The 22,286-nt window shown below is 42.8% G+C and overlaps 1 protein-coding gene across 1 annotated transcript in view; it reads left to right on the top strand.

Moving 5' to 3' along the window:
• Window positions 1-22,286, top strand: part of rad51b (RAD51 paralog B) — a 128,864-nt gene that overhangs the window by 9,946 nt on the left and 96,632 nt on the right. Inside the window, 2 exon segments of the mRNA XM_007907066.2 lie at window positions 433-552; window positions 2,598-2,781. Of these exon segments, the coding sequence (XP_007905257.2) occupies window positions 433-552; window positions 2,598-2,781 (304 nt within the window).

Here is a 22,286-nt window from a genome sequence, read left to right as displayed (position 1 = left end):
ATTTTACCACAAAGTAAAGGGCCAATCAGCCCATTGTGACGCTGCTATAATTTATTTTGTCCACGCTCAATCCAACCCCAATCTCCTGCTTCCCATACTCTTTAAACATTATTAATAATCCTTACATTTAATATAACACATTGTGATAAAGAAGGCATTGGACAAACATGACACATATCAACCAGCTGTTTTTCATATCCCTTCATGATCTTGCCTCTCCCTCCACTTCTCACGCTGGGCTACCACTCTTGTTATTTACTTAACTCTATTCAACACTGGTGACTTAATTCAGTTGCTTTTGAATTCCCTTAAAACCCCTTTACCTTGCACCCTTGCTTCCCTTATTCCCGAACTATTTGAAAAGTATAAATTTGACAATTCAACTCCAAATTCACCCCCTGTGTTGATCAATTCTGCCTTAATGTCTTCCAGGCTGGTGGAGATAGCAAGAAACCGATTTCCAGAGTATTTCTCCTCTGAACAGAATCTGATAGAAATGACACGCCGAATTCACCTGTCTCGGGAACTCACTTGTCTGGATGTACTTAAGAGGTACTTTTTTTTAACTAGAATTACACACTTTGAAAGTCATTGATGAACTAAATAGGGAACCAGTGTTCAGTGTAGTTGTGGAATCCAGGACTTGATGTCTGACAGGCAGTCGGACAGAACAGTGGTCGTCCTGGAATCAAAGGTAAGAGTGGTAGAGGTATCGTCAGTAAACTTGTGTAAGCTGACACACTACCTAATAATTTCACCGGGGAAAGCATATATATAAGAAATTAGAGAGGATGAACAATTTCAGCTGACTATGCCAGGAAGAAAAACAGTTAGAGGAAGAGTGGAGACAATGTGACAGATAGAATTGGAACTAAGAAGCCACGAAGATGGGTAATAGAGAAGAGATAATAAAGGAGACTACGAGGACTGTGTCGAATGCAGCAGAGAGGGTGAGGAGGGACAAGAAGGCCTCTTTGCAGGATGTTAGGATGCCATTGGTTATTTTGATGAGTTCAAATCAAAGCCAGACTCAAGGGTCTTGAACGGCAATGGTGGTAATATATTGGGAAGGAGGTTTACAATATATTGAGAAAGACACCAGGATCTTTTCAGATGGAGATGGGTAGACAGGAACAGAATAGGCTATTTGACCCATTGAGTTTGCTCTGCCATTTTCTTAGAGCATGTAATTCAACAAGGACAAACAACAAATTGCATTAATGTAGTGCCTTTCATGTTCATGTTGGACGTCCCAAGGCGTTGGAAAGTGAAGGGTTTGCACCCAAGCTGGGGGGTTAGAGCTGAGCTGGGTGGAGGGCAAGGGACTGGAGGTAGGATGACTGGAGGCATGGTCAAAGAGATAGGTCTTGGGACAGGCCTTGATGGAGGCAAGGGAAGGGGAGAGGCAGAGCAACTCTGGGATGAAGAGTGGGGCCAGAAAGGCTGAAGGCCCTCCGCTGATGGTGGAGTGTGCAAGGTGGGGGACATGGAGCAGACCATTGCTTGCTGAGCAGTGGGCGCAATTCGCCAACAGGGCATTTACCTGCCTCTTCTCTGTACTTTCTGATATCCTTACTAGCCTAGTATTTATTTAACTAGTATTTATCTAGTACATTTCATATGGAAGATGGCAGTGGTGAGAGAGGAGGAAGAGTGAGTGGGTAAAGATGTACAGGGGATAGAACAGGGAAAGCAGGTTTGGGGAGAGTGGGGTGGAAATAGATAAGGCAGTCAAGCAAGTGGCCATGAATTTGGACACGAGAAATTCCACGACCTCACATTTTAAGCTGTTACAATGTCTTGTGGATGCTGTACAGTCTTATGTTTTAGTTTATGGCAATGATGGAGTCGGTGTAAGCTTTACAATGTTCAGACATTTGTGAAGTGTTTTATTTGTGTCAGTAGGTGTCACTGTAGCATTCTGTATCAATTCTGCCTCATACACAAAAACACTATCTACAGTTAGTTCATCATTGGAGAAGAACTTGCACTTTTATAGTGCTTTATCACATCAAAAGTTTTAAAGTGCTTTAGCTCATTACAGTCATTCTTGGAGACAGCTGGGGACAGTCTTACACATGCAGAAACCCATACTCATGCTTGAGAGTATCCAAACCAAACTACGGAGAATTCCACATATGCACATCACCTATATATTGCAATTTCTGAATGTCTGGAATGGCAAAGCTTACTCTCTTCTTGGAGGGAGGAACCCTGTTCAGCTAAAGCTTAGGCTTAACTTGGCTTGGGGACACAGGCAGGGATAAGCTTCCTTCTCTTTTTGAGATCTCAACATTCACTTGAATAGATGGTTGGAAACTTGGTTCAGCGTCTCATTCAAAGGATAGCGTTCCAACAATGTTGCACTCCTCCAGTACTGCACAAGTGTCAGCTTAGATCGTGCACTTCTATCCCTATGGGGCTTGAACTGATTACCTTCTACTGGATGTGAGAATGCAATGTCTTCTTTCCCTTCCTCTGGGTAGAGATGATGCTGAAGTAAATAATAGTAAAGTGATAGTGGCAGAGAATTCTTTTAAAAAAAGGTTTTACCTTCTTTTAATTTCCAATTGTGCTTCGATCCCTTCTAAAACCAGAGTGGAATCTTTGGAGGATGATATCATTATGAATGGTGTTCGACTTATCATAGTGGATTCTGTTGCATCAGTGGTTCGGAAGGAATTTGATACCAGACTTCAGGGAAACCTTTTGGAGAGAAGCAACCTGCTCTGCAGAGAAGCTGCAATGCTGAAGTTCCTGGCGGAGGAGTTCTCCATCCCAGTGAGTGTCTCTCTCTCTCATGCACACACTAACACGCTCACTCTGCTCCTTACAGCGACAAACATGTCGTGAAAGAGGTTCAAATGCATGGAGTCAATGTTTAAAGGACAGGTTGGTTCTCCGTAGTGACAGGACTCTGGGATGGAGTTCCAGAAGGTGTGGGGCAGAAAGGCTGAAGGCCCGACCACTGATGGTGGAGTGGGCAAGTTGGGGGACATGGAGCAGGCCAGTGCTTGCTGAATGGAGAGAACAACAGCCTTTTTTTAAATCAATAACTGGCTCAGATGATGTGTTAGGTTTGACTGAGGCATGGACTGGTTCCGCCGAATGGCCTATTTCTGTACTGTACAATCTTTATAAGGCAACAAGAGTTCTTCCCTGTTCCCACTCCTCCACGTAGAAATGTTGTTGAAGTATACAATCGTTGAGTTTCTTATACAGTGCCCTCTTCAGACCAGGAAATATCCTTTGGAGTACCACATCATTGCTTTTGCATCAATGTGCTCCTAAGAAGTGAGTGTAGAGAGGAGGATGTTGCACCTGGAGTTGTTAATTGTGTTGTGGGCTGTGAATAAAAATGTGCCAGGATAATCCACCTCAATTCTGCCCTTTCCTGCAGTGCAATTTAGGCTCTGTGCTGTGGAGAGCTGTAAATCTGTGTCTTCAGCACTGTGAAAATGCTGCTCTTGTAGCTTTTCTGACATCTTGAATCGCTTAGTTTGTTAACCAAGAAGGTTCGTTCAGCTTTTAATGATACAAAAACAATATTTAACAATATATTGGGTGGTGAGCATCACAAATCAAAGTCTCATTTGGTGTCTATATATATTCCAGGTGAGAATTTGTGAAGTGGTCTGACCTATGTTTACAACTAGAGGGAGGAGAGAAAGAATCATTCAAAGACACCAGTGCTGACATTGAAGCAAAAATAACTCAAGTAGTAACGCTCTCAGCCTCTGATAGTCTCAGCATGGTGTAAACTGAAACTTTTCAAGTTTTCTTTTAGGCGGGGATACAATCTGATTGTTTATGATGCTTTATGTGGATTGAAATGAAGGAGTGTTGAGGAGAGTGATAGGTTTATCTGATTCATTTTGGTGTGCTTAGTACAGTTAACCTGTTCAAATGTTTCTGGGCATTTCTGTTAACTGTTCCCAGTGACTTGAAATCAGCTAGGAATGGTCAATCTTCATGTGTGAGCGTTGACTGACAGCGTTCCACTGTGGTAGTGGTGTGTGGGGGGGAAGAGGACAGGATTTGCAAATGAACTTGATACTGTCTGCACCCAATTGTGTGCACCTTTAGGCTTTAGGTTGGGGGCACGAGATAACAAACAGGAATATAGACCCTGGATGATGTTCCTCTTCTTAATATGGGGCATGGAAACCAAATGGACTGTTAACTGCTGCCTTTGTTGAGCTCCTCTATTTCAACACAAATGAGAATGTAAACCTGAAACTTTACCAGTCTGTATGTTTCACACTGGGCCAGAAGTTAATCAATTTGAGTCATCAGGAGATGTACAAAACTTAAAGGGTAATGTACTTTTTAAAAAAAAAGTTTGCTGCACGTTGTTGAAAGTGGTTATTTTCTATAAATGGACACATATTTATATATCTCCTGTTATAATAATATCTTGTTGAGATATTAATAATAATCTTGCATTTGATACAGTGCCTTTCATGCCAGGAAGATGTCTCAAAGCACTTCACAGGATATACAGTAAAGTCACTGTGTATTGTGTGGGTATAATGCCTTGAGAGTCTGCAGCACACTGCAAAGTGTAAAGGAAGGTTAAACACTTTATTAATCTCCTCACACCCTGAAACCATGTCACAGTCCTTTCTTCAGCTTGTACAGAAATACAATACAATACAAGATGACATTTGTATAGTGCGGTTCATGTCGGGAGAACATCCCAAGGTGCTACGTGAGCTTTGCTGGGAAGTCAGGAGCAGAGTGTTCTGGCCAGCATGGAACTGAACCATACATACCAAGCAGGTCAAAGCCCAGTCTATACTTAATCGCTGGTAACTTGGGTGAGCTATCGAGCTTGGCCAATAATGAACTCAGTGACATGTTAACATTCTGGGAATGTCTAGTTCTGCTGGCTGTCTTAATATCAACCTCTTTCGGGCTGCTGGACATTTCCAGCATTTAGTTTACATTACATTTGTTAACAAAAATGGTCTTTATGCTTCATAGTAATTTCTTGTGGAGAGTTTTGAGATGTTTTGATGTGATAAGACACCTAAAAATACGAGCTCTTTCCATTCTCGCTTCTATTATTAAACCAGTTACAAGGAAATATTGTAGTTCCATACTGCAGCCAAAGGATGGCGATATTGAACTAGATATTAATGACCAAAAAAAACAAAAGGCAAAAAGTACTGCAGTTGCTCGAAATCTGGTGTAAACACAGAAGTCGCTGGGAACACGCTACAGGTTAGACAGCATCCATGGAGAGAGGAAATGGGTTAATGTTTCAGGTCTATGACCTTTCGTCAGAAGATGGATATTAATGGTGGTGGATTACAACAACACATTGCATTTATATAACGCCTGTCATGTGGGAGGGCGTCCCAAGGTGCTGAACAGTCGAGTTTTTACATCCGAGCTGAGGGTGGAGAGATAATCTAAGGCACGGGCCAAGAGAAAGATCTTGACACAGACCTTGAAAGAAGAAAGGGAAGGGGTGAAGCGACGGGATGGAGTTCCAGAGTGTGGGGGCAAAAAGGCTGAATACTCCACTGCCAATGGTGGGGCAGGCAGGGCGGGTTATGGCAAGCAAATGTAAGGAAGTTCTGCTACGCCTTTATAAGTTACTGGTTAGGCCCCAGGTGAAGTATTGTGCCCAATTATGGGCACCACACTTTAGAAAGGATGTCAAGACCTTGGAGAGAGTGCAGAGGAGATTTACCAGAATGGTACCAGATATGAAGGAGTTTAATTATGTGGAGAGACTAGAGAAGCTGGGATTTTTTTCATTAGAGCAGAGCGTGTTAAGGGGAGATTTAATAGAGGTATTAATTATTAGGAGTTTTGATAGAGTACATAAGGAGAAACTTTCCACAGGCAGCTGAGTCAGTAACCAGGGCACATAGATTCAAGATAATTGGCAAAAGAACAGAGTGGAGATGAGGATAAAGGGTGGTGGAAACAGATTCAATAACAACTTTCAAAAGGGAATTAGATAGGTACTTGAAAAGGATAAATTTGCAATGATATGGGGAAAGAGTGTGGGAGTGGGACTGATTAGGTAGCTCTTCCAAAGAGCTGGCAGAGGCACGCTGGGCAGAATGACCCCCTTCTGTGCTGTAAGATTCTATGGTTCTATAATAAGATGACGATCTTGGTATTGGAGAGGGTACAAGGAAAGACATGTAGATTGATAGGTGGAATTGAACAACTGAGTTATGAAGAGAATTTACATGAACCTAGAGTGTTCACATTGGATAAGTCTCAAGGGAGATCGTATTTCTTTAATCAGCTGGTGGAAACCCATCATCGTGCATAAGAGTATCCAAACAGAAACAACAACAAGATTACATTTGTATAGCGCCTTTCATGTCCCAAGGCGCTGGACAGTGTACAGCATTTCAGTTCCAAGAAGGGGTTAAGGGGGATAGGGGAAGGGAAGGGGGGTGACCAATGGTATGGTCGAAGAGGAGGGTTTTGAGGCGGGACTTGATGAGGCTAAGGAGGGGTGAGGCGGAGTGATTGGGGGATGGAGTTCCAGAGGTTGGGGGCAAAGTGGCTGAAGGCTCTCCTGCCAATGGTGGGGTGGGTGGGTCAGGGGACATGGAGCAGGCCGGAGCCGGCTGAGCGGAGGGAGCGGGTGGGTTGGTAGGGGGTTAGAAAGTCACAGAGGTAGGGTGGAACGAGACCATTGAGGGCTTTGTAGGTGAGGACCAGGATTTTGAACTGGATCCTCTGAAGGATAGGGAGCCAATGGAGTCGGGCGAGAATGGGGCCCAAACCAACTGAGTTCTGTGCATGCAAGTTGGTGCGAGCTCAGAGTGTACATTAGGGTGCTCCTGAAATTTAACCAGCAAAAAACTGTGCAGCCTAAAACTTCAGAGCACTGGTAAAGCTTCCTACTGCTTGACCAGCTGGAGAGAGGGAAATTAATGATAAGAATGTGAGGCATTGGGAATCGTGTCTTTAGGTTTCACCCCTGTATTCCTTTTCAAAATCCTGCCTGAACATCTTCTTTCCTGAATAGTTCCAATAATAAAAGAGATCCAATGCTTCAAGAGAAGGAGTTACTACCCAGTTTCCTGACCAACAATCTTACATTTCATTCACCTTATGACTAGTGGCATCTTGTGTGAAAAATGGCAGCTGCTTTTGCCTATTAAAAACAGGCCTGTAAAGGTAAACTATGAAGCACTTTTGTAGTAATAAGATGCTATAAAAATGCATGTTCTTTCTTTCCTCTTTCATTGCTATTTTAACCACGTACAATCCGAATCACATATCTGTCTTTGGTTGCAGAATATATTTGGAGCTGAACGGGTTGGCAGGAAAAGACTGCCTGAAATTTTTTTAAAGCTCATTCAGACTATCCCACTTCTTGGGCTAATACTAAAGTTGTCTTGGACTTCTTTATAAGGCTTTTAATAATAAGAAGAATCATCATCATCATCCTTGCATTTGTTATTCGCCTTATCACGTCTTTAGACTTCTCAAAGCACTTCGCAGAATATACTGTAAAGTGAATTGACTATATTTTGTGGGCGAAATGCGGCAGCCAATTGCGCTTAGCAATATCCCGCAAACAGTGGTGGATTGAGTGAACAAATTATTAATATTTTTTTATGAAAGGGTTATTATTACCGGGATAGCAATCCGCCAATTAACTAACAACCAGGTGCCTACCTTTATGCAAATTTAACTTGATTTTTTTCACTAAGGACTGTGTTTAAAGCACGATCTGAGTATTCCCTGCCTTCTACAATTTAAAGCCATTGGTGCATGAAAGAATGGGAAGAAATAGATATAAGACGACAGCAGGGATACTGTGTTACAGGATTTTGTATTTAGATAACCAATCAAGCAGGCCAATTCATTAAGGTGATAGGATTTGGCAACACTTCTCGAATGGTTTGAAATGCTGCACATTGAATGGTCTGAAATGCTGTACACTGTCCAGCGCCTTGGGATGTCCTCCTGATGTGAAAGGTGCTGTAGAAATATAATCTTGTTGTTGTTGTTTACCTAGAAACGTGGTTGTAGCCAGAATGAAAGGCTCATTCAAGTAAAGGGATGATAATAGGGATGGTGTTCTGAAAGAATAAAATCAAATGAGCTAAAGAACCTTCGCCATCCAAGCTTCTCTTTGACCTTGTGTTGGAATTGTTGAGTGTTGCCCTCCTGAGGAGTGAAATTATCCTCAACACTGGTAGGTCAACTTCATAATCTGACTCTTTGTAAGTCACTTATTTAGTTTCCTGCCTAGTTGTGTTTTGAGTTCATGTTGAAATATTGCAACGGAGACCAAACTACAAGCCCTTTCCCAAACCATTTGGTTTCAGTCAAAACTTTATGGGACAATAAAAATTCCTTGCAATGATATCTGATTTATTAGAGACTTAAATACCAGCCAGAGGGTTGAACTTGATCTAATGAAATACATTCTTACATTGATTAAATAATTTTCCACTGGAGTGAAACCAAGAGCTGAGTTACAGATCTTTTTTCCACATCAACAGTCATAAAGTTGTTTATTAATATCCCTAAAAGGGAAAAGTTTCTTTTCATAGACAAAGCTGTAAATCTGTTCAGATTTTACACTCTGACTCGGGGAAAGATTATCTTGATTGAGATGCATAGTTTGGTTCAAATAAATGCACAATGAGCAGAAACCATTTCCCAGGGTTACTGCTTATTATTAACCCTCGCCCTGCTGAGTAAACAATTCTGTATAGTTACACACGGGGTAATCCTCACATGCTGAATAAACATCAAGTTTCAATAATATAACGAGTGCCCCCCCGCCCACCCTGCTGCTAAACAACTCTGTACAGTTACACACCAAGCCACTGAAACCCCTGAGAATGAATCTGTGAATCTCCTCTTGAGTTGGAGTACTTCCAGGATTAGTAGTACAAGGTAGTATATATGCTACAAAAAGTAATTTTCAATTATACGGCAGATGGGGGGTGGGGGAGATATTTATAATCAAATTAAACATGAAGCATCCCGTTCTCACCAACTAACTTGTCAATCTCAACTGGAGAGATTTGGCAGACTGAGCAGGAAATCTTGAAACATATATTTGAAGCTGATTCCTTCACAAACTTTAATGAAATGAAAAAGAAGGGAAATTGCTAAAGGCCATGTAATCGGGGAAAAGAACATTGAGTCCAAGCTACTCATCTTCCTCAGTCCGACATTTCAACAACTACCAATCAACCGAAAGAAGGACAAGGAGAAGCTGAGGCTTCAAGTCAAGCTTTAACCCTTACAGAAAACGTCAAGCTGAGGCATCTGTGCCTAAAACTGCTCTGATGCGCAGAATAAGTGGCATCCAGGATCTCACGATATGCAGAAACGTCAGTATCATATGCACTGATGTCATATGCAATGACATCAGTGCTTCACATAGTGAAGAGTGAGAGCATCAGCCCTCATTGGAAGGTTACGTTTTTCCTACAAGTAGTCACTACACAACAACAATTACTTGTCAAGCACTTTGAGACATTTCATTGTTAAGTGCTATTATCAAATACAAGGTTTAAGGATTGTTTATGTGCAGCAGTATGTTTAGTTTATAGACAGTAAGCAAAGAGTCGTTACGTGGTATAAGCCTGGGCTGATCAGCGGCCAATAAAGTTCAATACATATAAATGCAACATACTATTTACAGGCGGTAAAACAGCATTAAGCATTACTCCATGGGACTTACCAAGGGAGAGACCACTAAGAGAGACCTATGTTGTACTCTGTCAAAACCTCTATAAATAAACATTTCTCCACTGTTCTTGTACTGTATAGCAGAAAGTCGAGCATTCACACTAATTCCACTTAGCCTCATTGTGAATAAGCAAATGGTGTGGATAATTGATCACTACACAAAATTACAAATTGACTACAGTGTTAACCAAAGTAATGTTCGATCAGGACTTATACTGACAATATCGTGCCACATCCCGTGTGTAAGAATCAAAGCTAGGGAAGGGAGGATATATTTTTGTGAATTCTGTGTCCATCAAGCATGTCAGTGTTGGTTTGGTAGCACATACAGACACTGAGTATCAGCAGTGAACAGGTACAGCGTATGGAGAGCACAGCTTCCTTCCTACCAATCCCAGCAATATGCATCAGTCTCAACCTCAAAGATGATCTCCTACTGCACCAGTGTGACATTATTTCTAATGCCATCCACCCTTCGGTCTCTGAGTCAGATGGGCAATTTAGTTTTGAACGAAGGGTTCTTTTGTATTTTGACTTCATGCTCACTCGAAACTGGATCAAGGCTGCCAACTCACAGTGGAAAATAGCCTAAATACCCCTCAAGAAAAGAACATTACCTAATCCTAAAATCATAGATATTTACAGCACAGAAGGAGGCCATTGTTAATCCTCCCCAATGACGCTCCATGGAGCATGCTCACATGGAGTTTGTGCAATATGTAAAGTCCCCTTACACTCCTTTGATGAATAACTGCTCTCTCTTCCTCAAATGTCATTGTAAATATTTCTATATTTCTAGAATCTAGAATATTACAATGCAAAAGAGGGCACAATCCATCACGTATATACTGGTATTCTCTCCCCATAATGCACTTAGTCTAATCATACTCTCCTTGCTCACTCATCTTTTTTTAGAGTATGTGAGGGTGGTCAGAAGTGGGAAAGCCAGTGAAGGAATCTATGGAGGCATTGAAGGCAGGGAAGAGACAATGAATGAATGCGGGAAACAGCTTGCGTTATTTTGTACCGTTCACCTCAGAGTCTTTGACAAGAATCTGCACAGTGACCTGGTTTGTAGATCTCATCGGGAAATTTAAGTATGTTGGCATGTATGGAGAGACATGTTTTCGAAGGATTTTGAAACTGGAGAAAGTTAGTAAGGATTTAAACTAATTAGCAAGTGACAAAAGTAGGAATTGTTTTACACTGAGAGTTGTTAGGACTGGAAAGTCTTGTCAGGTAGTCAGTGTAGAATCCTTATTTGTTTTGAAGAGTGAACTAGATAGATACCTTAAAAATGAATAATGCGCAAGGGGAAAAGGCAGGTACAGTAGATGGAATTTCAAAGAGCTAGCACGGATCTGATGGAATGAAATGCCACCTTCTATGCTATACTTTTCTCCATTTGTCTGGTTCTATGGATGGGGAGAGAGAGTTTCAGCAACCAGTCAGTGTAAGGTAAGAGGAGAATTTTGTGAGTGGGTTGCTTGTAATTAGGCTGATTTTTAAAATAAAAGATATCAACCCCACATTCTGACGACGTGCAATACAAATATTGCTGCATGACAATTGGAAACTAGGATCACTTTCTCTGCTGCCTTTCTAGAGTGATCATAAAACATGTAAACAAGCCCTATTTGACCTTCTTGGAACACAAAGGACAAGAGACAAAAGATTTTAAAGTAAGTTTAGAAATGACATTTTTCTAAATTTATTTTATATAATCATGAAATGCTAGAGTACAGAAGCTGACCGTCTTTTCCATCAAGTCTATTTTTCTCCAAATGAGCTATCCAGTCTACTCCCACACACCTTCTCACTCTCCATACCCATTAATATTCAGCCACCTCCTTGAGTATTTGATTTTCTTTTTAAAGGATTGATGGACTGTGCTTAACTAGTTTCTTGCAGAGAATTCCAAATTCCAGCTACCTTTGATATAAAGATTTTTATTCTAACCTCCTTTATAAATTCAATAAGATCATTTCCCATCCTCTCCCCAGCTTTGCTCATTTTATACCACAATAATGCCACATCACATCCACTGTCCAACTCTGTTACTTTGAGAGCTCCTTCCCCCACTTAAACACCCCCTTACATCCAACTCCCCCCCCTCCTCCCCCCCCACACTGAACTCCATTTTAATATTTTGCACCACGTGATTGAAGTAGCTGTGAATGTTCATCATTGTTTTGTTGTAATCTGTGAGCTATTCCATTCCGTACTTCATTACTATGCCCGGCAATTCCAGTGCCTTTTTTAGTTGTTCAAATCTGGGCATCCCCTCCTTCAGTATAAAGTGGAGAATGAGGTTGCAAAATATCAGAAAGCTTCTAATGACAAGCTATTTAGTCAATCAAGCTCATTCATGCCTCAAACGCTGTACAATCTTACATACATGGGTTCTCAGAGTAAGTCTCTAGTTTTGTGGAATTGCTTGAGATCAGCCTTTTTCAGGATGAGTGTTAGTTCTTATGTAACTGTAGAGAGTTGCTGTTTATTCAGCAGGGTGAGGGTTGCTCACTGTTGTAGCTGTACCGAGTTTCTGTTTTTTGAGCAGGGTGAAGGTGACTCACGGTGTAACTGTATACAGTTGTTTATTCCGCATGCTGAGGGTCACTTGCATTACTCCGTCGATGGCTAGGAGGAGAGGGCAAGAATCAGCCAGGATTACTACTTGTAGCCCAAGAAGAGTTGGTGCTTTTACGAGAGGAAGAGGTTCGGAGTGGGGGGGCGAGAAAGAAAGTTACCTGGTTTGGTTTGACTCAACGGCTATAACCAAATTGTTAAAGGACTTTGATATTCCAAGTCATTCTTGTTTTTCAGTCTCAATCAAGAGAAAAGGGTTAAAGGTTTTTTTAAAAAAAATTAAGCAGCAAAATTGCATGACGCTCCAGATGTTTTGTATCTCATTGTTGCCAGATACCCTTTTCCTCCTCTTCTCCCCCCTCCCCCACATAGCAGAAGGAGAGCACTTTCTTCAGTTAACAGTGCTGTACCAAGGGGGGTGGGGGGTCACAGTGTTGGCAGTTCAATCATGAGCTGTCTGATGGAGGTCCAATCTGTCCTGACTTATTTCACCGGATGCAGTTGATACAGTTCTATTCTCTATGATTTATGTTGGATGTCGTCTGCTGGTCTGTGTGCACTAACCAGACACTTAATAACTTGAGCAAAGGCGTTATCAGATTGTAACCGAGCTTTCTGAGCGGCTAATCCCACTCTCCTCTCCTATATTGATTCTTTATATGGCCTTGTTTGGTGATGCTGCAATGCTAATTTAAAAGGACTTTGGGCTGACTTTCTCTAGCCTTTTCTAAGTTCACAATGTAATGATTCCACTAAAATCTCATCTTATTGCTTACATGTCATGTCTTCTGTCCACTCCCACTGCTTAGCTAACTCAGATTTCCTGCTTTTCCCCTGCCCCTCCATGCCACCGTTAGTGGCTGATCCTACTCCCTTAACCTCTGACATTCCCTCCCTTCACTCTTCACTCTCGCCCTCTCTATTTGTGAAAGGCGCTATACAAATGTCATTTTGTTGTTGTTGTCTTTAAAGCCCATCTTAAAACCCACCTCTTTGATATTACATATCTTTAAACCCTTCTCCCCCTCCCTTTCTTGGTGCTTGAACCTGTCTTTGTAAAGTGCTTCAAGATGTTATCCTACATGAAGGGTGCTGTATAAATGCAAATTATGCCACTTCTTTTAAATCTGAGGTAAATATACATGCTTCTGTGTATGTGTAGCTGCTATTTGACCTGTTTAATCATTTCTTCGCTCACGAATAGTCTTTCCTCACAAAATCATTGGACACTATACTTCCACTGGGGAACACAGTCCCATGATACGTCTGTCTGTAATTCATGTGTAGACCTTGACCATGAATGTCAGCAGGTTATTTGATGGGTTACTCACAGTTCGGACGATACTGTTCTCACTCAGTCGCCATGTGTGCATCTTCCATCTTTCTGACCTGTATGAATAAGCTTCTTTCTGCATATTCCCACTGAGCTCCATTTTAATATTTTGCACCACGTGATTGAAGTAGCTGTGAATATTCATCATTGTTATGTTGTAATCTGTGAGCTATTCCATTATATACTTCATTACTATGCCCGGCAATTCCAAAGCCTTTTTTAATTGTTCAAATCTGGCCATCCCCTCCTTCAGTATAATGTTGTGTGGGTGTGGGGATGGGAGTGAAAAATCATCTTACACTTTGAGTCGTAAGATTTAGTTATGCGCGACACCCTAATTATTGTGGTCTTGCTTTGGGAAAAGATGTCAACTGAGTCATGCAGATACAGTGTTTTGATTTAAGGAGCCATCCCCTGGGTAAACACTTCAGCTGAAAAGTATATGTAAAGGCCTGATGTGTGCATAAGTTGGTATCACTGTTGAAATTCTGTCTGCTGATTTATTTTGTGTTCACGTTAACTCTGGAGTAAGTTTCGCCAATTCTCTCCTCGCTGTCCTCCCTTCATAAACTGACTCACTCAGGCCAGGCCTCTTACCTCCACCACACCCACACATCCATTGGAAAGGAGACGATTTTGCAGTTTGGAGAAAACCAACTTCCATATTAAGACTGAACTGAATTTATTTTCCCGAATTCATGTTATATCTAAGAATGTGTGGCCGCTTGTTAGTTCTGCATATTGCTAGCAGTTCTGGAGCCGAAAGACAACCAAATATAGTGATCATAATAATATAATATTGCATTTGATATTGCACTTTATCACAACTTATCAAAGTCTCAATGTGAGGAACCTGTGGTTATGGCAAGCAATGATCAGTATGGACTGCAGTTTCACAGTATATATTGCGTGTTTCTTGCTGCTATACAAATGTAATTCTGTTGTTATGCAGACTGCTGGAGTCTTGCAGTGAGAAGTGTATGTTCCTGTCTGTTATACTAATTACTGCAGGCTCGCAGTATTCTGCGTTCCTCGCTGTTACCCTGGCTGCTACAGCTTTCCATGCACAATATGGCATGTTCATTGCCGTTAATGCTGTTCATTGGAGCCAGATGGGAAGATGTTTGGAAGGGTTCTGAAATGGTGAGTTTGAATGGACCGAAAGACTTACTTCATCCAAACGTCTCTGATGCCTTAGCACATACTAGCCTCAAGGTGGTGCTCAACCCATATGAAACAAACTCTTCACAGAATATAGTGGGTGGGGTGGCTTTCAACGAAGAGTATTCTGAGTAACCAAAATAAATGTGTAACTGAGATTTATTCTAAAATGTTTATTTCCTACTAGTTTCCCCTTTTTGCAATGTGTCAGCTTGGGTCAGTTGGTAGCACTCTCTCCTCTGAGTCAGATGGTTGTGGGTTCAAACAAAGGATTTTTTGGTCCTCGTCTAGGCTTGCCAATCAACTCCGCGCACACCTCTCCTCCCACTCCCTCTTCAAACCCCTCCAGTCCGGTTTCCACCCTGCTCACAGTACAGAGACTGCTCTTGTGAAAGTCTCAAATGACATCCTCTCTATCTGTGACCAGGGCTCCCTCTGCCTCCTTGTCCTCCTGGACCTCTCTGTCACTTTCGACATAGTCGATCACGCCATCCTCCTCCACTGCCTTTCCTCTGTTATCCACCTCAGTGGGACCGCGCTCGCCTGGTTCGAGTCCTACCTCACGAAACGCCAGCAGTACACCTGCACAAATGGCTTTTCCTCCCACTCTCACCCGGTTACCTGCGGGGTACCCCAAAGATCCATCCTTGGCCCCCTCCTCTTCCTAATCTATATGCTCCCACTTGGGGATGTCATCCGCAGACACGGGGTACACCCACATGTATGTGGACGACGCCCAACTCTATCTTTCCACCTCACTTTCCGACCCCCCCCCATCACCCAGTCTCCTGATGTTCTGTCAGCCTGCCTGTCAGACATCAGGAGCTGGATGAGCGCGAATTTCCTTCAGCTAAATGTTGACAAGACGGAAGCCATACTCTTTGGCTCTCGTCAATGTCTTAAATCACATGGTTCTCATCTCCTCAACCTACCCGACCTCCCCCTAAAACTCTTTGAACCGGTACGCAACCTAGGCGTCAGGATCGCCCCCCAATTATCCTTCCTCCCCCACATCCGGTCCCTCACCAGCACCATTTTCTTCCACCTCCGACCCATCGCCCGCCTCCGCCAATACCTCACCCCAAAAGCCACTGAAACCCTGGTCCATGCCTTTGTCACCTCTCGGCTTCAAATGCCCTCCTCGCTGGTCTCCCCTCCATTACCATTCATAAAATCCAGGTCATCCAGAACTTTGCCGTCTGCATTCTTACCCGCACCAAACTCCACTCTCCGATTACCTCAGTCCTTGCCAGACTGCACTGGCTGTCTGTCCCAGAGAGGATCGATTTCAAGATCCTCACTCTTGTCTTCAAACCCCTCCACTCCTCTGCACCCCCCCTACCTCTCTACCTCTCTGAGCTCCTTTCTCCTCACAGCAGTGCCCATTGCCTTCACTCCACCGGGTCTAGCCTCCTCATTGTCCCCCGAATCCTCCGCTCCACCATTGGCGGCCGTGCCTTCAGCCATGAGGCTCTAGAACTCCGTTCCTCGCTCCCTTCACCTCGCCCCCATCTTCCTATTTTCAGATCTCAGCTGAAGACCTTTCTTTTCGACCTCGCCTTCGGTCACCTTCTTCCCCCTCCCCCTGACTCGGCCCCGGGATCCGTTACTGTGAAGCGCTCTGAGACACCGTCCAGCATGGAGGGCGCTATATAAATCGTTGCTGTTGTTGACACTTCAGTGTAATACTGGGGGAGTGTTGCATTGTTAGAAGTGCCACCCTCCAGATGAAACAATAAGCCATTTGCCTGATCAGGTGGTCATTAAAGATCATATAAAAGTAAGCAAAAAGAAAAGGGAGTTTCTCCTGGGGTCTTGGCCAACAATTCTCCAGTGTTTATTCACTTTATGGCTGAAGAGTGCAAATAAGCTGCCATCCCACGAAGTATTTTGGTACATTTTGATGGCGTAATAAGGCACAACATCAAGTGCAAGGATATTATTATTTTCTCTCCTGAAGCTATTGAGTTGTGTTGTGCTGCAGCATTAGTGGCCATTCTGCATGTGTGACAAATGTTGTCAGGTGTACTGAACCCTGATACTGTGTGGGGGAAGACAGAGAGGAGGCGTAGTTAGTGGATCACAAGCAAACCCAATTTTAGCCTGACTGGTGTACACACTCATATTTTACAGTGAGGCACTGGGTAGTGATTAGAGTAGGCGAATATATTTGATGAAATATTTTAAAGATGTTTTTGAAAACGGCCTTTAGTGTGAGACCCCCGAAATGTTTGGGTATCTCAAAATACCTAAATTGGGTTAAAGTACTTCACATGACAACTTACTTGAAAGTGTATTGACTGCAGTTAGCATTGCAGACGTGGTGGCTAATCTGTATTGGGAATGTCTTGCAAACAGTAACGAGATGAATGATCAATTCAGCTGTGTTTCTAGTGAATTACATCAGGAGGAATATTGTTCAGGACTCCAGCTCCTTGCTCTTCCAAATACTGTTTTAAATGAAAGTTTTGCATAACAGTCAGTCCACACTGCAGCTACTTCTCAGCACAAACCAACATTTGAACCCGAACTGTGTTACTCAATTGCACATTGAATACACTGACAGAGGGAGGGAGGGGCACATTCTGTTTTGATTTCACAATTCCAACATTTGTGCTTTATCTCTTGTATTCTCAGCAGTCCTGACTTTTCCTCCTTATCGTAAGGAAGTAAAAGGCAAATCATTCCGCTCGAGGCTGCTGGCTGTTACAGGCTGTGAGATTTGAGCTAGGTTCCTTGCTATCATTTTGTTCCGTCTCTTCCTGTGAAGTTATTTACTGCACTTTTGCAGATAAGACAAGGTTACCCACAGAGGTTTTGGCAGGGGATGAAAGTATACACGTTCCCGAATAGGATAAAGTTAGCATATTTGAGCAACTGGGGTTTAGAATAGTGGGGACAGGAGAGGGGGAAGGGCACCACATTGCTGCTTAACTCCAATCGCATTCTTTCCCTGCTGCTTGAGGGCCTGAGATCGAGCTCACTTTGTATAATTGAATTAAGCCAAACAAATCAGAAGGGTCTGAGTGGGATGTCCGAGAGATGCCAGCTGCTTTCTGGATGCTTTACTGGGTTCATTGTGTTTGACTTGAAACTGTTCCAGCTTGTCGAAGACTGGGAGAACTGGTTTAGAAACAATACAAGGCTGAGAGGAAGATTTATAGATAGGCTGAAAATATCTTTGTTGACCTTGCGCACTGCATCAATTCCAACATTTACATTTGTGTTGCATTTAGTTTATAGAAACCGGTTCTCCAACAGCCCGAGGCTCCTGCTGCCTGGAATTCCCCTGGTTGCTTCATATAATTTGTGAGGTGGAATTGTAGCCACCTCTGGATCCCTCGGCCCTGAGTGAGTTCATTAATGTCAGCAAGAGAATCCCAAATAATCATACTTGCAGTGTTTAATCAAGTCTCCTCTCTTTCACTCAGTGAGTTATTTTCAAATGTAGGCAGTTTGTCTGCACCTGGATTGCCTCTCAAACAATGAGCTTACTGACCAATTCATCTTCTTTGGTGTGCATTTGGTTGAGGGAGGAATATTGGCCAAGAGACTGTGAACACTCCCTGCTCTTACTTCAAATTGTGCTGTGGGATCGGTAACCAGTGACTGCTTTTCTCTCTTACCACCCCCACCCCAGGCAATGTGTCAAAATTGGACATCTTAGCCTGCGGGACAGACGCTTTGATGGATACTCAACTCAGAGACACTGCAGCCAGGGCCGCAATGGAAAAAATGTCAATGATTTTGAATCTTTTTTTCATAACAATTGAAGACATAACTGTCCATTCTGACAGCTTCTGGGACTCTTTGTGCAAAGATAGTGCAGCAGTATTGGAGAAATGCAGAACATGGACACATGGGGAACATGGACATATCAGTAGTTAGAGCACTTGCCTTGCAAGTGAGAGACCTGAGTCTGATTCCCAGCACAGCGAAATGTTGGGCAAGTTTCTTTACTCCACACGCCTCTGTTTACCTAGCGTTAAATAGGAACCCGATTGTTAGTTGATTGGCGGATTGCCACGACTGTTTGGGACACTGCTGTGCACAATTAGCTGCCGCGTTTCACCCACAAAATATACAGTCATTTCATTTTACAGTATATTCTGTGACAACATCTCAAAGACGTGGTAAAGCGCTATATTAAATGCAAGCATTATTATTATAGCCTCATCGCAGCCAAACTTGGGTGGCATTTTTCAAAACAGAGTCTGTCCTCTCCTAAAGCCCTAAGACTGTTTGTGGGACATTGCTGTGCGCAATTGGCTGCCGCGTTCGCCCACAAATATACAGTCAATTCACTTTACAGTGTGTTCTGTGAAGCGCTTTGGGACGTCCTCCCGACGTGAAAAGCGCTATATCAAATGCAAGGATTATTATTATTATTATTATTATTTACACAGAGAACCCTTGCTCTTCCCTGCCTTATTGCAGAAGCATTAGTGCTGTTCTATCTGTGAGCTCACAATCTGGACTGACATTCCAGTACAGTACAATAGAGGACCACTGCTTTGTCAGAGGTGCTGTCTTTCAGATGAGTTGTTAAGGCAAGTTCCATCTCTGCCTGTCCTTCAGGCAAACATTAAAATCCCATGACACTGTGTAAAAGACAAGTGAGTCAGTGTGTCTTGGCTGACATTCATGGCTGCTTGTTGAATCTTGGTGTACACAGAATGGCTGCCACATTTGACTTGACAATAATTACTGTAAAATATTTTTCAGTAAACATTCTTCTTAGAATTTTCTTAGTCTGTGGTTCCGTTTTAGACTGGACATTCAATTTACCTAGTAAACTATGGGAGAAGCTTGCAGTGTCTATTACAGCAATGTTTGTACATTAAATGCCTAAACATCAAATACTCCAGTAGTGTTTGTCAAAAGAGCAGCTGAGGCAAGGATTATGGGTTGTATACCAGAACTGTTCAGCCAAAGTGTGTTTGTCAGCTGGAGTTTGCAGAAGGTTGGCCCTTTATTGCCACGTTTATGTGAGATGGAACAATAATGGATTATTATGACATGAATAAATGTAGTTTGTTTGCCCTCCCACAACCTGGACTCATTAGCTTGTGATTTAGAATGCATTTCCCAAATGCTTACTGCGGTCAAAGGGCTCATAAATAAATGTTTGTTTTAAATAAAATTCAAGGTCATTGTTGGCCTGTTGAGGTAAAAGCAACTGCATGAGAATGTTTTCTCAATTCATTAAAATCAGTACTTTTTGAATACTTTGATTACTTCATAGTTCTCTGTAAATCAGCCTCTGAAAGTTCTTTGTAAATCTCTAAAAGTGGTGTTCTAAATGGGATTTATTGATGATTCCTTGGAGTACAGACCAGACGATCATTGGTTTGAATCCTTACACTGGGTGACATTTTTAAGTCAGTTATGCATCAATTGAGACTACAATTGGCCTCGGTGCCTATGCCTATACATTGTGGAAAATTAGCTGGGATTTTGCTCCTGATCTCTGTCCTGACCTGTACCCACCCCTAAAGACCCTGTTCCCACCCTGAGTCCCACCCTGACCACAAGCAAGAATGAAAGCAGACAGTCTGGGGGGCAAATACATTTTTTTTCTAATTGAAAACAGGCCAGTTTTAAAATCAAAAAGCAGATTCCGGTGTCTCTCGCCACCAGAGGCAATGGAGAGCATGCAGGACTGATTATTATCCCTGCGAAAGCAATCCGCCAATCAACTAACAACCGGGTTCCTATTTACGTCTAGGTAAACAGAGGCGTGTGGAATAAGGAAACTTGCCCAATGTTTTGCCGTGCCCGGGGAATTGAACCCAGGTCCTCTCGCTTGCAAAGCGAGTGCTCTAACCACTGAGCTACAGGACTGAACCTTCACCATCAAAAACAGTATTCGCATAGTGTGCCTGATACATTATAAGGCCAGAGTTCTTTTACTCAAGCAGTTTGGTGACCGTAAACCATACTGTGAGCTGGATGTTCAGGGTTTTGGTACATATAAAGTGTAGATATAACTTACAATTAAAGATAATTTCAATAAACTTTGCCCCCCTTTATTTTGCATTAATAACTCCTATTTTCCTGTTTTGTTGCAATCCCCCCCACCGCTTTTGTTTTGGATCATTAACATCTCTTTAACCCATCATCCCCTGTCGTCTGCCCCATTTTCTCCTTTGTCTTCCTTGCCCTAATTTCACACTCTTTATCAGTCCTTAAAAGCATCTCCCTCCCAACATGCCCCAGTTCTGACGAGGGGATCGTGGACCCGAAACTTTGACTCCATTTCGTTTCTCCATAGATGCTGCCTGACCTGCTGAGAGTTCAGCAGGTGTGTGTCTCTCCCTCTGTGTCTCTGAGCGTGTATGTCTCTCTCTGGGTCTCTGAGTGTGTGTCTCTCTCTTTGGGTCTCTGTGTCTGTATCCGGTGCAGGTACTGAGAGGCAGGAAGTGGTGAGCTCCTGTAGCCTCGCTGGTGTGTTATTTGTGTTAATATGTGTTATTTCCTTATATTTAGTTTTTATCAATAAAGTGAAAAAATTCAGCAGTAAAAGATACCTCAGTAGCACCAATCAGCCCTCGCAATTCCCTGGCAATGTTTAGCAAAACCTGTTGCAATTTGCAAAACGCGCCACACTTTTTTTGGCAAAAATGTCCGCACTTTTCTATTGGCACAGGTCATAAGTAATGCAGTTTTAGCTGGTTGAAAACCTGCAGTACTCCAAAACACACTCTGAGGTTCCCAAGACTTGGGTGTCGTCAATTTATGTATTAGGTAAGCAGGGTGCGTCCCTTCAGGGAGGGAGGGTGCACTCCATTCCAGACACAGGAAAATTTCCATGTGTAGGAAAATGGGCAAAGGGTAGCATGAACTGCTAATCCAGCAGAGAATAGTTAAGGAAAGATTGGGAATCAAAACAGGAATCTTCACTGGAGCATCGAATGGTGGATTACATCAGGGATGCAAACTTTGTAAGATCTTCAAAAGCATCTTTCAGTCTAACCTTTCAGCCTCTCTGCCCCCACCTTTTGGAACTGCATTCCACATTCCCTTCACCTCGCTCCCTCCCTTGTCGCCTTCAAGGCACGTCTCAAGACCCTCCTCTTTGACCACGCCTTCGGGCACCCTCCCTGCCCTCCATCCCCCCTGATCCCAACCCCCTTGCTCGGTCCAAGTCCCTGACTGTCCAGCACTTTGGGACGTCCTCCCGACGTGAAAAGTTCTATATAAATGTAATTTTGTATTGTATTGTAAAGCTAGCCCTGGTTTCCGATTGCTGGAACTGGGAGTTAGTGTTGTGGGACAGCCACTTTCAGAAGTATGCCTTGCTCCTCATGAGGTTCCATTTAGGTTTCTCCCATGAGACTTTTACAAGGGGCTTTGATGTGTAAATTGCAAGACTGCTTTCTGCTAGCAAATTTCAGATTTTCCACGTGTGCTGCCAGCTGCCTCCTGGGGTCTGAGCACGTTAGGCCTCTTTTATAACCTAAGGTAAACTGGAAGGATAAATCTATGATATTTTTCCTCATAA

Source organism: Callorhinchus milii, unplaced genomic scaffold (assembly GCF_018977255.1).
Source record: "Callorhinchus milii isolate IMCB2004 unplaced genomic scaffold, IMCB_Cmil_1.0 Scaffold9, whole genome shotgun sequence".
Taxonomy (NCBI): Eukaryota; Metazoa; Chordata; class Chondrichthyes; order Chimaeriformes; family Callorhinchidae; genus Callorhinchus; species Callorhinchus milii.
This window is presented reverse-complemented; position numbering and strand designations above follow the sequence as displayed.